A 14,245-nucleotide genomic window follows, 5' to 3' on the forward strand; every position below is an offset into this window, starting at 1 on the left:
CGAACCCGGGTCCGATTGACTTTTTTGTTTAAATGTCCCCATTTTTTTTTTTTTTTTAGGGAGAGGAGGGAAAATGCTTTTACGCACACAGGTAGCCAGCCTGTAGTGTGAGACTCCTGAAAATTGTCAGACTACTCACTAAAAAACCCCCTCTACTCTGTTGGACACAGACCTGGAATTGTTTGTCACATTACTTCAAGTCAGGCCAACATGTGACCTAAGCCCTCAGGGCTCGCACCGTTTCTGGCATTTCGATTCTTAATGACCTACAACCACATCCCGGTCAAGGTCGATCTTCTTGGCGCGGAGAATACCCTGGATATAATGTGACACACAGGTCCAATTGTCCTCACCCTCCGTCATAATCGGTATGACCGTGTCCACCGACAGCAGTCCTATTAATTGTTGAGCTTCCAGGCGGGGCCTTTCCCAGCGCTGGCAGTGGAAAAATGTATGTTCCACGTCATCGAGAATGCCTGGGCAGTATATGCAGTCGGGTGACACGGCTTTGCCCATCCTGAACAGGTACGACCGGAAAAAGCCGTGTCCCGTCAGAAATTGGGTGAGTTAGAAGTCCACCTCTCCGTACCGCCGATCAACCCAAGGTTGGACTTGCTGTATCAGTCGCCTGGTCCAGAGTCCCCGTGTCTCCTGTTCCCAGCCCTCCTGCCACAGCTGGTAGGTGCGGGTGCGTTCCTCTGTTCGTGCCTCGTCCTCCCCACGGCGCCGGTAAATTGCCTTTCTCTCCGCCGCCAAAAGTTTGACGGGGATGACTCCAGCAATCACCAGGATGGCGGGCTCGGACACTGTTCGGTAGGCAGATGCTACCCTCAGTGCTGCCTGACGCTGCACTCGGGCGAGCCGCATCCTGTATGCCTCCTTATTTAGTGCGTCTGCCCACACCTCCGCACCGTACAAGAGTACGGACTGGACCGAAGACATTAACAGCCTTCTACGACTGGACCGAGGCCCTCCGACATTGGCCATCAACCGGCTAAGAGAAGAAACCACCCTAGCGGCCTTGTCCGCTGTACGGAAGATCTGATCCCGCCAGCTAAGCTTGCTGTCTACCATGACACCAAGATACTTGGCAGAACGAACAGTTTGAACCTCGACGGCTCCCACCCTCAACGGCACGATGGTGTCAATCCGTTTTTTTGTCAAAATCACGATCTCGGTTTTGCTCAGAGCAAGCGAGAGACCGTGGTCTGCCATCCATGCGTTTATGGTACGCATAACTCGGTTTAGCTTTAGCTGAGCCAGCTCAACGCTACGTGCAGCTATCAAAGCTGCAACGTCGTCTGCGTACCCAACCAAGACTGTTTCCTCAGGCATTTCAGACCTCAGAAGGCTGTCATAAGCGACGTTCCAGAGGTCTGGGCCGAGTATGGAACCTTGGGCAGCACCAGAAGTGACACTCATCGTCCGCGGGCCCTCCGCAGTGTCATACGTTAGGAGGCGAAACCGGAGATAATCCTCTATGATGCGCATGAGGTATGCCGGCACGTGGAAGGTGTTCTCCAGAGCATCCAGCATATCGCACCACCTCGCCGAATTAAATGCATTTCGCACATCGAGCGTTACGAGCAGCACAACCCTGCGTAGTGGGTAAAATCCTCAGCTCTCATCACGGCTTGCTTCACCTCCTCAATCGCATCAATCGTTGATCGCCCCATCCTGAATCCATACTGACGAGGGGAGGGGTCCCCCGCAGCGACAACGGCTGAATTTAGCCGGGAACGGATCAATTTCTCGAGGACTTTGCCAGCCGTATCCAACATACACAGAGGTCTGTAAGAGGATGGCAGATCTGGGTCTCCCTTGCCCTTCCCAACAAGCACAAGCCTAGCTGTCTTCCAGCACAAGGGGAAAACCCCTTCAACCAGGCAGGCGTTATACATGCTCAAAAGGATCAAGGGGTTGGTAGTCAAAACCTTCTTGAGGACTTCACCGGGCACCCCATCGGGACCAGGAGCCTTGTTGTTCTTCAGGGATATGACGGCCGCCACCAGCTCTTCAGGGCTGAAAAGTGGGACGTCGTCCACCCTTCCATAATCCCGCAGTGGGCGCAACGCATGAACCGGGAAAAGGGACTCGACTATCCTCTCCATAGTGAACCTGTCCATGACGGAAGGTGGAGAGCGGGTTCCAAGTTTCTTGGTTACAAGTTTGTAACCCAGGCCCCACGGGTTGGAATCAACATCGTCCCTTAATTTATCCCAGCAACTGCGTTTACTCCGATTGATGGCTCGACGAAGATACCTCCTAGCCACCCTATAAGCATCCGACTTACGCCGTCTGTCTAGGGGTTCTCTAGCCCTGGTAGCAAGTCTTCTGGCCCTCAATGCCGCTCGACGCAATTCCGCAATCTCGGCAGTCCACCAGTACACAGGACGCTTATTGCACCGGTATCTCTTGCGAGGCATAGACTCATCGCAGGCCGAGACAATCAGTTTCATCGTGGATGCAACTAACGCCTCTGCGTGAGGCACGCCAGTTGCAGGATGAACCACCGGCGTTCTTCGTAGGATGGCTCCATTGAATTTTGCCACGTCCAGTTTTTTAATGTTCCATCGAACGGGCACTTGACGAAACGCTGCCACTTGTCTCTGATGACCATCCAGGACGTCAAAAATTATGTACTGGTGGTCACTGGCCGTGTAATCCTCCAGGACTCTCCAGGCTCTGATCCTTGGCAAAAGAGACTCAGATGCAAGGGTAATGTCTGGGATCGTTCCCCGCATCCCAGGCGCCGGAAAGTTGGCGTGTTGCCCTCGTTGACGACAACGAGTCCGGCTCTGGCAGCAAAGTCCAGAATGTACTTGCCCCGGGAATTTGTGAGGGTCATTCCCCACTAAACAGCCCTAGCATTAAAATCCCCACCCACGACGACGTGTCCTGTGGTATTGCGCACGCTCTCTTCCAGGCGGTCTATCTTCTCACGAAAGTCACGGATGGCCTCATTGGGAGTGAGGTAGACACTAAAGTAAGTGACATCCCGGCACCGAACCCAAACGAAACCTCGGCCCTTCGCGTGACCCCGTACTTGTACTGTAGCTGCATTACGCGCCCAGATTGCAGCAGTACCAAGACTATCAGGGAACCAAAAAGCTGGGTCCCTATCACGGTACTGGTACTGTTCGCTGACTAAAAGCGCGTCGACATCGTGTTCTAGGGCAAACTGACATAGAAGTGCGTCAGCCGTCCTGGATCGCTCAAGATTGCATTGAAGGATTCTTATCTTCGTGGGAGGGCTTTCGCTTGTTGTAGTGCAGATTTAAATGCACTGCACTGTCCAGACCCAGCTATATGCTTCAAGTGTTTTTCAGCGAGCCCATTTTCTTTGCAAAGAAAACAGGACTCGACTTGGCAGTCCTTACGGATGTGACCAACCTCCCCGCACCGAAGGCAGTTCTTGCTTCGGTCGGGTCCCTTGCAGTTTCGGGAGGAATGGCCGAAACAGAGGCATTTAAAACACCTCTTTACTTCCACTCTCCGTCTGAGCCTGCAGTTGACCCAGCCGACTCTCAGATGTTGGAGTGCCAGCACCTTATTGGCATGTGCGTCTGCCATTTCGGCGACCGCCATCCGCTGCTGGCTCCTATTCGGTTTTGTGAGCCACACCTTCAGAAAAGCCGTTTGCCCACCAAGCTCGGGGATAGCTTTCTTCAGGGCTTCCACAACATCAGCCTCCGTCGACACACAATAAATGTCTCGAACCTCGACTGATGTCTTTGGCTCAAGAGAACGGACGGTGCCCTGGCCTTCGACAGCTGCCTTCAGTTCGGCAGTAAAGGCTGCTTTGTCTTTCGACCTACCCAGTTCAAGGAGAACGTCCCCGCCCCGGGTTTGTCTAATCGACCGTACAACCGTATCGGTCTGCTCTGGCTTAGCATTGGCCTTGATTGCACCCAAGACCTCGGCAAAAGATCTCCCCCCTGAGGGTTTGACAATGATTGCCTCCATCAAGGGATTTTTTGGCCGCAACCTTTTAGGTGCAGGCACCGAACCGGGCCCAGTTTGGGCCACGCCAGTTGGCTGTGCCTTCACTGCCTCATTTTTCATGGAGGCGACCTCCGCCCGCCTCAATTGCCTCTTCTCCTTTTTGGAAAGGCGTTTTTCCCAAACAGCCCCAGGTGTCTCCACCACTGACCCCTTTCGGGAACTTCCCTGAAGAGGGGTCGTGGGTTGCTGTGCCAGTTGGCGCCTCGCTCGAGATGCAGCTACGTCCGAAAACGACGTACCGTTGGGCACAGCAGACGAGAGGTCCGTCTGAGTCGCCTTGGCCTTTACCGTGGTCTTTTTGGTCTGGACGCCTTCTTCTCTTTTTGGAGGACTCTCCAATGTGGAAGGCCTCCGACGTTTTTTAGAAGGCAGCGCTCTTTCATCGGGCAGGGACACCACCTTTTCGGCAATCTTTTCCATGGTCGCCTTGCTTACCAGACGGCAGGCAAAGACGAAGCCAAGGTCATCCTCTAATTTTGCCATTCCATTTTTTACCACTTGGTTTACGGCTCTCTGGGTCCGGAAGGTGTCCAGCATAGCCTTAATCGTCTTTTCCATGTCACGGAGCCGGGTTTCAATGTTACTATCTCAGAGCTTTCCGACCGCGACGTCGCTGTGAAGGTTTCCTTCGGCATCCCTACAACAGTTCCCGGCAATGCCAGTTCGACATCTACATCGCCAACATTTCCTGGACCGTTTCCAGCTCCACTTGCCGAAAGGGATCCTAACGGGGGGAACGTAGAGCACTTGAAAGGTGCAGGTGGCGGAGATGTCCTTACGTTCTTCGGTGGTGGCGACCTCTTAAGCTTGGAGCTTCGATCAAAGGGGTTCTGCTCCACTTCAGACGCTTCATTTTGCTCATTTGAGCTCCTATTCAATGATGTGTTTGTAGGATTTTTATTAAAACTCATCGTGTTTTCTCCAGCGCATCGTGCGGCAAGGAGCTGCCCGGAATCAGTCAGGAACGGGTATACCCTCGGGGACCAAAAACCCCTACCCCGGTTCCCCGGAGCCCGACCTCCGTTTGCCCAGCACCGGATACCTGACATGCCGGGGGTCGCCCGTCGCAATGCAGAGCCCGACCTCTGCATCCATGCCGCACTCCCTGACCAAGGACCGAAGTGGCTGGTTTCTCACGACCCACTGATAAAACCCATCGGCAGTGCAGAGCACACATCAACCCCTGCAACACAACAGGGGCACTCCCAGGGACTCCCAGTGAGTTCGTCGGTCACCCTTTTAGTCGCCTCTTACGACAAGCCCGAGAAGGCTGCGGTGCTATTCTAACCCGGTACCGCACGGGGAAATAAATGATAAATGTCCCCATGGGCCCAAGCACCATCTGTTTATACTCATAAATATAATATATATTTATCTGTTAGCTCGATAGCTCAAGTAAACATTATATAATTTTAATCAAGTTTGTTACAAATATTTAAAACTGTTTATTCGAACGAGTTCTCGAACCACCGTGATTGGACTATGGTAACGGGGTTGTATGGAGATTTTATGGGGTAAAATTGGGGTTTCCCATTTTTGGTCCTCAAAATATGCATGAAATATTACAATTGTACTAATCTATTATGCAGACCTAAAAACGCTTAATTAAAAATATCAAAGCATCGTTGTAGATCTAATAGTTACGTGATAATCCTAAAAAATATCTGTAAATTTCACATTTCCACGATGTTAAAAATGTTAAAATTAAAATTAAATTAATGTTAAGGACATAAACTGATAAATGTTGGAAAATATATGTATTTTATGCTAAGCTATTTTCACATAAACATGTTTATAAAAAAGAGAAACACTACATTGTCTTCCCTGTAGCAACACACCTAAGGATGTTATATAATAATAAATAAATAAATAATAATAAACTTGCTGTTATTTAAACAGGGAATAAATTTACTATTTTAAGAATACATTTTAATGAAAATCCAACCAGGCAAATTAAAATTCTCTTAGTCTGCAGGTTAGCTGTGACTGAGGTATTATAATGTTTTAGTGTTTAAAAAGGTTTTACAAGAAACATCGGTTACATAAATGTATGAGATCTTCCACGGCATGACATGGTGATAAATTTAGGGTCGCTTTCGTACATTGTAAAGTAAAATTATAACTCTCACAAGCAATTTTTTAAATGTCTTAGCAGTGTTCCAGTTCAGTCTCTGTATTTAGCTAAATAAACGTTAAATGTTATATTGTTGAACTAAAGCTCTCTGGAGTACTTTATTGTTCTTTTTCGTTGAAACAACTGGAACACATTTCAGTACCAACATATAGTTATACAAACGTTAAAACGTTTAAAAGCCTTCTTCGGAGCTTTTAAGACTCGAGGAACGAGATTTACAAATACAATGTAGAGGGTGAACATTTGTTATTGTATCGATAAATAGTCTATTATTAACGTAAATAAAATCCAAAATATACATGGTATACGAAAAATAAAAATAAAAATATTAGCTTGGCAATTTAGATTATCATATTATGCATAGGATTTATTAGCATAATAATATACGGGTGTCCAAAACCACCCGTACACCCCTTTCAAAACGATGGAAACCATTTCTTACAAACAAAAAATAATACAGAACTAGCTAAATTGGCACGGTCTACCAAATGGTGATAATTTCAAATCCAAAATCAAACCGGAAGTGGCTTTTTCAGACCGGAAGTTGACATTTTTAAATGTAAACTACAAATTTTGATTACAAAATCGCATTCTACGTTGAAAAATACATAACTTTTGTCTAAAACATTTTTTGAAAAAACTTGTTTTCTCCCTCTAATGCCCCATTAAAGTCAATAATTTTTGGTCATTCATCCGTCAAAGTTACTCGAAACAATAATAGAGAAAAACAAATAACAAATATTACATAAAGACATGTGATAAATAGTATCAGCTGTTCATTGTAAACACCTAACAATTGAGTTAAAGCTGGTCTACCCATTGCTTAATTTCATTTTATTTTTAAAATAAATCATTTGTTTTTACATTTAAGGAGTCATATGTAACAATAAATTATAAAAAAATTAAACTTAGCAATGTGTAGACCAGCTGTTACTCAATTGCTAAGGTGTTTAAAATAAACAGCTGATTCTATTATTCATATGTCTTTATGTAATCTTTGTTGATTGTTTTTCTGTATTATTGTTTCGAGTAACTTTGACGGATGAATGACCAAAAATTATTGACTTTAATGGGGCATTAGAGGTAGAAAACAAGTTTTTTCAAAAAATGTTTTAGACAAAAGTTATGTATTTTTCAACGAAGAATCCGATTCTGTAATCAAAATTGGTAGTTTACATTTAAAAAAGTCAACTTCCGGTCTGAAAAAGCCACTTCCGGTGTGATTTTGGGTTTGAAATTATCACCATTTGGTAGACCGTGCCAAATTTAGCTAGTTCTGTATTATTTTTTTGTTTGTAAGAAAAGGTTTCCATCGTTTTAAAAGGGGTGTACGGGTGGTTTTGGACACCCGGTACTATGTTGCTCATATTATGAAGGGACCAACAATCCTACTCCGTATATTTTGGAAATTCAAGAATATACAGTTTTCAATATTCGTAAGGTAAAAAATATTTCTAAATTCGACATTTGTCAATCATATAGCCTTTGAAAAATTGCAAAGTTTAAAAATGTTTAAAAAAATTGTTTTTAAATACTTGTTGTTTCTATACAGTATTTGATTTAAAATTACATTTTTCCATGTAATGTGTGAAATCCTAGATTATACTATAAACAGCTGTAGGCAAAAATATTGAAATATGTCGCCATTTTACAAGATGGCGGCCGTAGCACAGCTTTGATTTTAGCAGAATGTTAGGGGAAGTTCAATAGAAAGACACAGCCAACATCTGTACCAAATTTCTTGCTTGTACTAATTTGTTTTAGGTTTATGGAATTTTTCATTTATTTTTACTGTACTAATTCTTATTTTATCAATGTTACGCGAGCAAACAACATAAAAGTAATTAAAGTGTAAAATAGTGGTAGACCTAACCAATAATGAAATTATTAATGAAATAATCAATGAAATTAATTATTTTCATTCCTTTTAATCCATTTCATTTATATCTATAAATCACCATGCAGGATTGCAAACGTTCTTTTTGCAAATTATGTAGATATTTTGTTGCTTGGCCATTTTGTTTTGAATATTCTAAATCGAATGAGACTCGGGGTTGTTTTTTTACATATATTTATTGTAACTGCAATAAGACCCCTAATTTTCATCCTCGGTTATACCGGTCCTCAGTTTATCCAGCCACTCCACTCCTTGGAAGCCAATTTTGAAAACCGAAAACTATATCTTACGGCTTGCAGCCACTAGTCTCCGCGACTCTCGGCTCGAGGTTCGTCTATTTTTTACATTATACTTTACATTACTCGCTAAAAACAATTCCTAACATATAAACAACTTAACAACACTAACGCACTGTGTAAAATTATGAGTAAACAAATTATACTAACAGTTTATTAAATCCCATTATAGTGCAGTAAATATAATGTACAATAATTTATAATTTTGATATAAGACAAAATACTTTTTTTTTTTTATATAGATCAAATCAAAACCTGGAAAGTAATGTAACACTGTTGGGAATTTCTATTGATTGTAAATTGTCATGGAAGAATCATATTGAATTAGTTTGTAAAAAATTACCAAGAGTAATATGTTTATTGTGTAAGTTAAGACAAATGTTACCTGATGTTAATTTAAATATGGCTTATTATGCATTCTTTGAAAGTATATTGAGGTATGGTTTGGTTGTCTGGGGTAATGGCATTGGTATCGATGATGTCTTGATATTACAGAAAAAACAGTTACACTTATAACTGGTTCATCTTTCCCGGCACATTGTAGGCCTTTGTTTGTGCAAACAGGGATTTTGACTGTGATCAATCTTTACATTTATGAAGTTATAAGGCTAGTGAGAAAAAATATTGATTCTTTTTGCTAATTGATGTTTGATTCATGTTTTCTTTGATAAAAATATGTCTAGGACTGATGTTCATGATCACTTTACTAGGTTTAGGAATAAAATTGACATATCTAGATGTAGATTGACAGGAACACAAAAGTATCATCACACTCTGGGCTTAAAGCTTTACAATAAACTGCCAAACTACGTTGTAGATATTACTAGTGATAAGGTATTCTTTGAAATTCTGTATAAATGGCTCCTAGAAAACCCAATGTACCAGATTGATGAGTTTTTAAATTCTGAAATAGTTATTTGAATATGCTGTCATCCTACATAGCTTTAAATAGAAAATAGTATTAGCATTGACTTTATATAGTCAATGGTATTAGTTTTAAAGCCTGACATTTGTTTAGACTAATTTGACGAGATCTATTGTAAACAATGTATTTACTTAATGGTCAATAAATTTCTTATTCTTATTCTTAATAAAATGACATAAAACAATACAAATTAAATGCTACAGTATATAGTAAACATATTATATATGTAATGATAGGAAATAGAAAGTAACCAGGTTTTATTTGATTCAGAAAACTAGTGCAAACAGTGATAAAGTAAATGGAGCTGAATCACTAGAATATTTTAACCTGCAAAATCGGAAACGCTTAGGCAGCAGAGAGCGTTCCGTGTTCAGCAATGTCAGAATATTTGTCTTGTTAATGTTTCTTTATTTTAGAATTTTCTTGTAATTTTTGTGGTTTCTGCCAAATTTTATGAAATATATTTTGTGCAGTGGAATATTTTATTATACCTCAATTCTATGTAATGGTGGAAGATATTGTGTTAGTCTAGTTTCGCTCCTTGTTTCTATGATATGAATGTACCGGTCGGTTTGAACCAGCGACCATGTTTGAACTTACTGAAGCAATGTTAAACTAGACATTAATCTCTTATTAAGGTCTAATTTATTATAAGAGCTTACAAGAGATTAGTTGTGTAGTAATCTTATATTTCCTATATTTCACCAGCTTATAAGTTGACGAACTTTTAAAATAAATTAAATTATACGAATTACAAATCTTTTATTTTGACAGGTGAAGTTGTAGTTTCATGGCCCTTCATTACGCTTAACCTGCATTTATAAAGAAATATGCCAAAATACACATATTTACTCGTGTAAAAATACTGTTATTTCTTTAGTAAACGTAAACAGAAAGATTAATTAGGCCATCTTTTTAACACTGCGGTTTACTGTACGTTTTTTGTAATTTGTCTTATATTTTTCAAGATTTATTGATCTTTACCGTTAGTGACAATTAAAACCGTAGATTGAATAGAGACAATGTGGTTAAGGCTAGTCAATTGGTAATATCAATGATTTTTAATTTGACTTTGAACGAAGGGATTAACACTGTGTTAAGAACACAGTGCCAACACGTGGTGCACGTGGGCACGTGGTGTCATAGACGTACTACTATGATATTCCAGCTATCACGGCTATGGCTATTTAATTGATATTAAGCTAAATGTGACAGTGTCTAGATTCTTTATAGCTTGGTAGGTAGATAGGTTGATTCTAAGATTACAAAAATATAATTCAAGTTTTATAAATAAACGCTACATCAATAACAACAAAATAAATTTAAAATACTGCTAATGTAAGTTACTGAATTGCACTAAGGTACAGTAAAGTGGTTGTTGTGCTCGTGTTAAGACACAATAACCGTGTTAACAATACGTGTAATCTGACAGCTCAAACTGTTCGCTAATTACGCAGTGTATAGCTTCTCCTTCACTTACCTTCACCGGCGTTGGCGTTGTACAACTTTGAAACTACTGGTTACGACTAAGATAGGATAGCTTTTGTGTTAAATGGTTATTACGTATATAAAACTATTTTTATACATTGTTTCGGTGAAACCATGTCACTTAATGATTTTACTTCTTTTGATTGAACGTAGCCAAAAATTAGACCACATAGTAGCGGTTTAAATGGTTTTGACATAGTTATTGTAAATCCATTATGAACAACGCTGTTAAAACAATAATCACATACCGGTAAATATAATGCACCTGAGAAATAGTGGTATGTTTTGGAACAATGTACGTATCTTTTTATTAAAATATGGTTTTTATATTGAAAAAGCTGAAATATAAGATCGAGAGGGTGCATGGTTACCTGAAAGTTGACGGAGGCGCCATACTTGAGCAGCAAGTACACGAGGGTGGCGTTGCCTCTGATGACGGCGAGGAACAGAGCGGGGAGGGTGAACAGGTACTGTCGAGTGTAGGTCTCCATCCACCCCGCTACCTTGTCAGCCTCGATGTTGGGGTTGACCTTCAGTAAAGGGCCTTCCTTCCCACCAACGACTGTAGGAGAGCCTATCCCCAGGACTTCGTCACCGTCGTCATCCTCATCAGGACTACTCAGGGAGCTGCGTGACGACCTCGACGGGGAAGAAAGGGATGACGAAGAAGTGCTTGAAAACCCACTCTCTGTTTGATATGTGGCGAGCTTTCTCTGTTCGTGAGCCGCTAAAAGCGTTTCTACGTCGATTTGGTGCTCTGTTGGAGTGGCCTTATTTTCTTCGTCTTCTAAAGCTTGCTGCTCCGCGTCTTTCATTGACAGATTCAGCAGTATACTTTTAAAAATTTCACTGCTTCTTCTCAGCTCAGCGAATATACTCCTTTCTGGAATTATAGCCTTGACCTTGGCCGGGGATGCGTCAGCATCTGGTGGTCTAGGGGAGATGAGGGGGCTGGACTTAAGTGATACACTTCTTCTTTCCGTCGTCCACGATCCGCCAGGTCCTAGAAGCTGGTTGTTGTGCTCCAAAGAGAAGGATCTCTGACGAGGTAAGGACTTGGTGGTAGCTCTCCGCTTCTTGCTCATGTCCGTAGGTGACGAGGGGGAGATCCAGCTGACCCGACGGACGGGGGTAGCTGCGGTCGGAGTGGACGGAAGAAGCTCAGGTTTGAGAAACTTTTGGGGAGACAGTTCTGTCAAGGGCTGTGCATCATCTTTGGTAGAAGATTCTGTAAGAGATAATAATTTTTCTTAGACTTATATAATAGTCTAACAAATGTTTTTAACTATAACCAGTTTTATTACAAATCATTCATAACTAATCACGATTTTGTCTGGTGTCTTGTACGTAAACAGCTACCTCGTCAGTTAAGACCTTTAAACAGTTATACATCATTTTATATAAACAAAATTATTCTAATTTAATTTGTTTTGAGGAATGGTGTATTATTGTAGTCAGATAACATATAAATGAAGAATTCATTTAATATGGCACAATTATGTTTTAGACAATTCACACCACGTTTATCCTTTTTATGAACTTCAGTTTACATGTTATTCAAGTGTAAAAGTCAAGTGCGTGTTTACCATTCATTACAACTAATAACCTGTAATCAAGCAAAGTACTCTCCTTAATTAAGTAATTTTTAAAAGTCCGTACTAGCAACGGTACAATGACTCAATATGATGCAGAACTATTGGCATAATTGATATTTTATTTCAGGAGGCATAATCGTAGAATCTTACGGTATGTAGTCCTATTTAAAACGGGGGGGGGGGGGGGGGGGTTGTGTTTACTTAGTCCTAGGGATAGCTACTTATATAAATATAGTCTACTACTATTTGCACAATATGTGTATTATGCTACATTATACATTTCCTAAGGCAAGGAAAATTCTATCATTTAATTGATTTAAGAGACTTATTATACTGTAATATTTTGGATATATTTGTTATGTTCAAATGCCCCTATACCCTATTATTTGTATCTCCTTTCAAACCAATTAGCCTTAAAATAGTTAGAAGAGACTGTTCAGGTTAGTTCTAGTTTTTATCCATGCAAATCGTAATTAACAAAATTTGCCAATTAATTATTTGTAAAATTACAGTACCAGGGCTCATTATTAAAATTACCTTGTTATCAATCATGGGAATATTAAACAACAGTTTTTAGGTTATCATATCGTAAAATTGTATTGCAAAGTTTCAATTAATTAATTGTTTGCAGTTATTAAGCAAAACAAAACGTATACGTCTATTATCTTAATTCAGTTAATTACACTAGACACTGTTATCATCTAATGGGACTCTCAATAACATAATGAGTTTAATCAAATTATCATTTTCAACGGTATAGCCCACAAAAGCACATTACATTCCGAGGCTAAATGGACTGCAATAGTGACAACACATTGCCACCATTGACTTTGGCTACTGCAAGTAGACTTCTCGTCGTAACCCTATATAATGCGTAAATATGTACAACATGTTTCTTCTTTATACGGTGGTGGTGTTTCTTTATTTATAAATATTTCAATACCACAACCACTTCTAGTATATTTTTAAGGCAATAAACCTCTCTGTTCTTTCGAATTATTATCGAAGTTTTAAACACCAGTAAAAGAATAGCAGGCATCATCCCAATCAAGCGTTACAAAACGTAAACTTTTTAAAAATTATATCGATAGATCGATAGATGATTTACAAGGATGAAATTGATGATAAATTTATAACGGAGCATGTCTAGCCATTGATTGCCAATATAGTTTTACAGTAGGTTCCGCCCAGGTTATGTAGAGAACTTTTGGTTTTATCATTGGTTTATTGACATTTCGTAAACTTTGGAAATACTGTATTTCAACCCAGTGAAATAGTTTACTTATGACGTTTTTGGGTAGTAAAGTCTAAAATTAAAAAAAAATATTAAAGTATCCTTATAAAAAATATTTAGTTGTCATTATCGCACTCAAACGTCACCTACATTAAATATACTTTAAAATGGATTTACAGATTTAACAAGATACTATTTCTTTTAATGTATCCACAGAGGTGTTGATTTAGATTTTTTGTTATTTTCTTACAGTCCCAGTAGTTATTTTTATTTACATGGTTGGTTTTCCTCACCAGACTTGATTTTCTTTGGCGAAGGAGTGCGGATGTGCGGCTGTGGAGAACACGGCCGGGAGGGTGGCTGGGGCCGGCGTGGTGACGGAGGTGCCGGAGGGACTCTGCCCCCCTGGTCCGGCTCCAGACCATACTTGAGCAACAGCCTCGCTACCTCCACGGCCCCGTGGTCCACCGCCACATGGAGAGCGTTGCTGAAGATGAGGGGAGAGATGAGTGGAGACCGACACGACGACGACGAGGACGAATATTGGTCCGACGGCTCCAACCTGTAACAAGTAGGGATTAGCTCAAGTAACCTCCCCTTTGGGTTAAGATGAAACACTGAAGAGGATTAAACCTCTCCCCTAATTTAGAGAAAATACTATTGTATATGGA

The 14,245-nt window shown here is 41.0% G+C and overlaps 1 protein-coding gene across 1 annotated transcript in view; it reads right to left on the minus strand.

Annotated features, from left to right (window-relative positions):
• Nucleotides 1-14,245, minus strand: part of LOC129005077 (uncharacterized) — a 189,426-nt gene that overhangs the window by 23,614 nt on the left and 151,567 nt on the right. The window contains exons 5-6 of the mRNA XM_054433869.1: nucleotides 13,868-14,136; nucleotides 11,117-11,973 (exon numbers count right to left, since the gene is read on the minus strand). Coding sequence (XP_054289844.1) covers nucleotides 11,117-11,973; nucleotides 13,868-14,136 — 1,126 coding nt within the window. The remainder of the gene's footprint in view (nucleotides 1-11,116; nucleotides 11,974-13,867; nucleotides 14,137-14,245) is intronic.

The sequence above is a fragment of the Macrosteles quadrilineatus genome, unplaced genomic scaffold, assembly GCF_028750875.1.
Source record: "Macrosteles quadrilineatus isolate MER2022 unplaced genomic scaffold, UCM_ALF_1.0 Scaffold_15__1_contigs__length_3749704, whole genome shotgun sequence".
NCBI lineage: Eukaryota > Metazoa > Arthropoda > Insecta > Hemiptera > Cicadellidae > Macrosteles > Macrosteles quadrilineatus.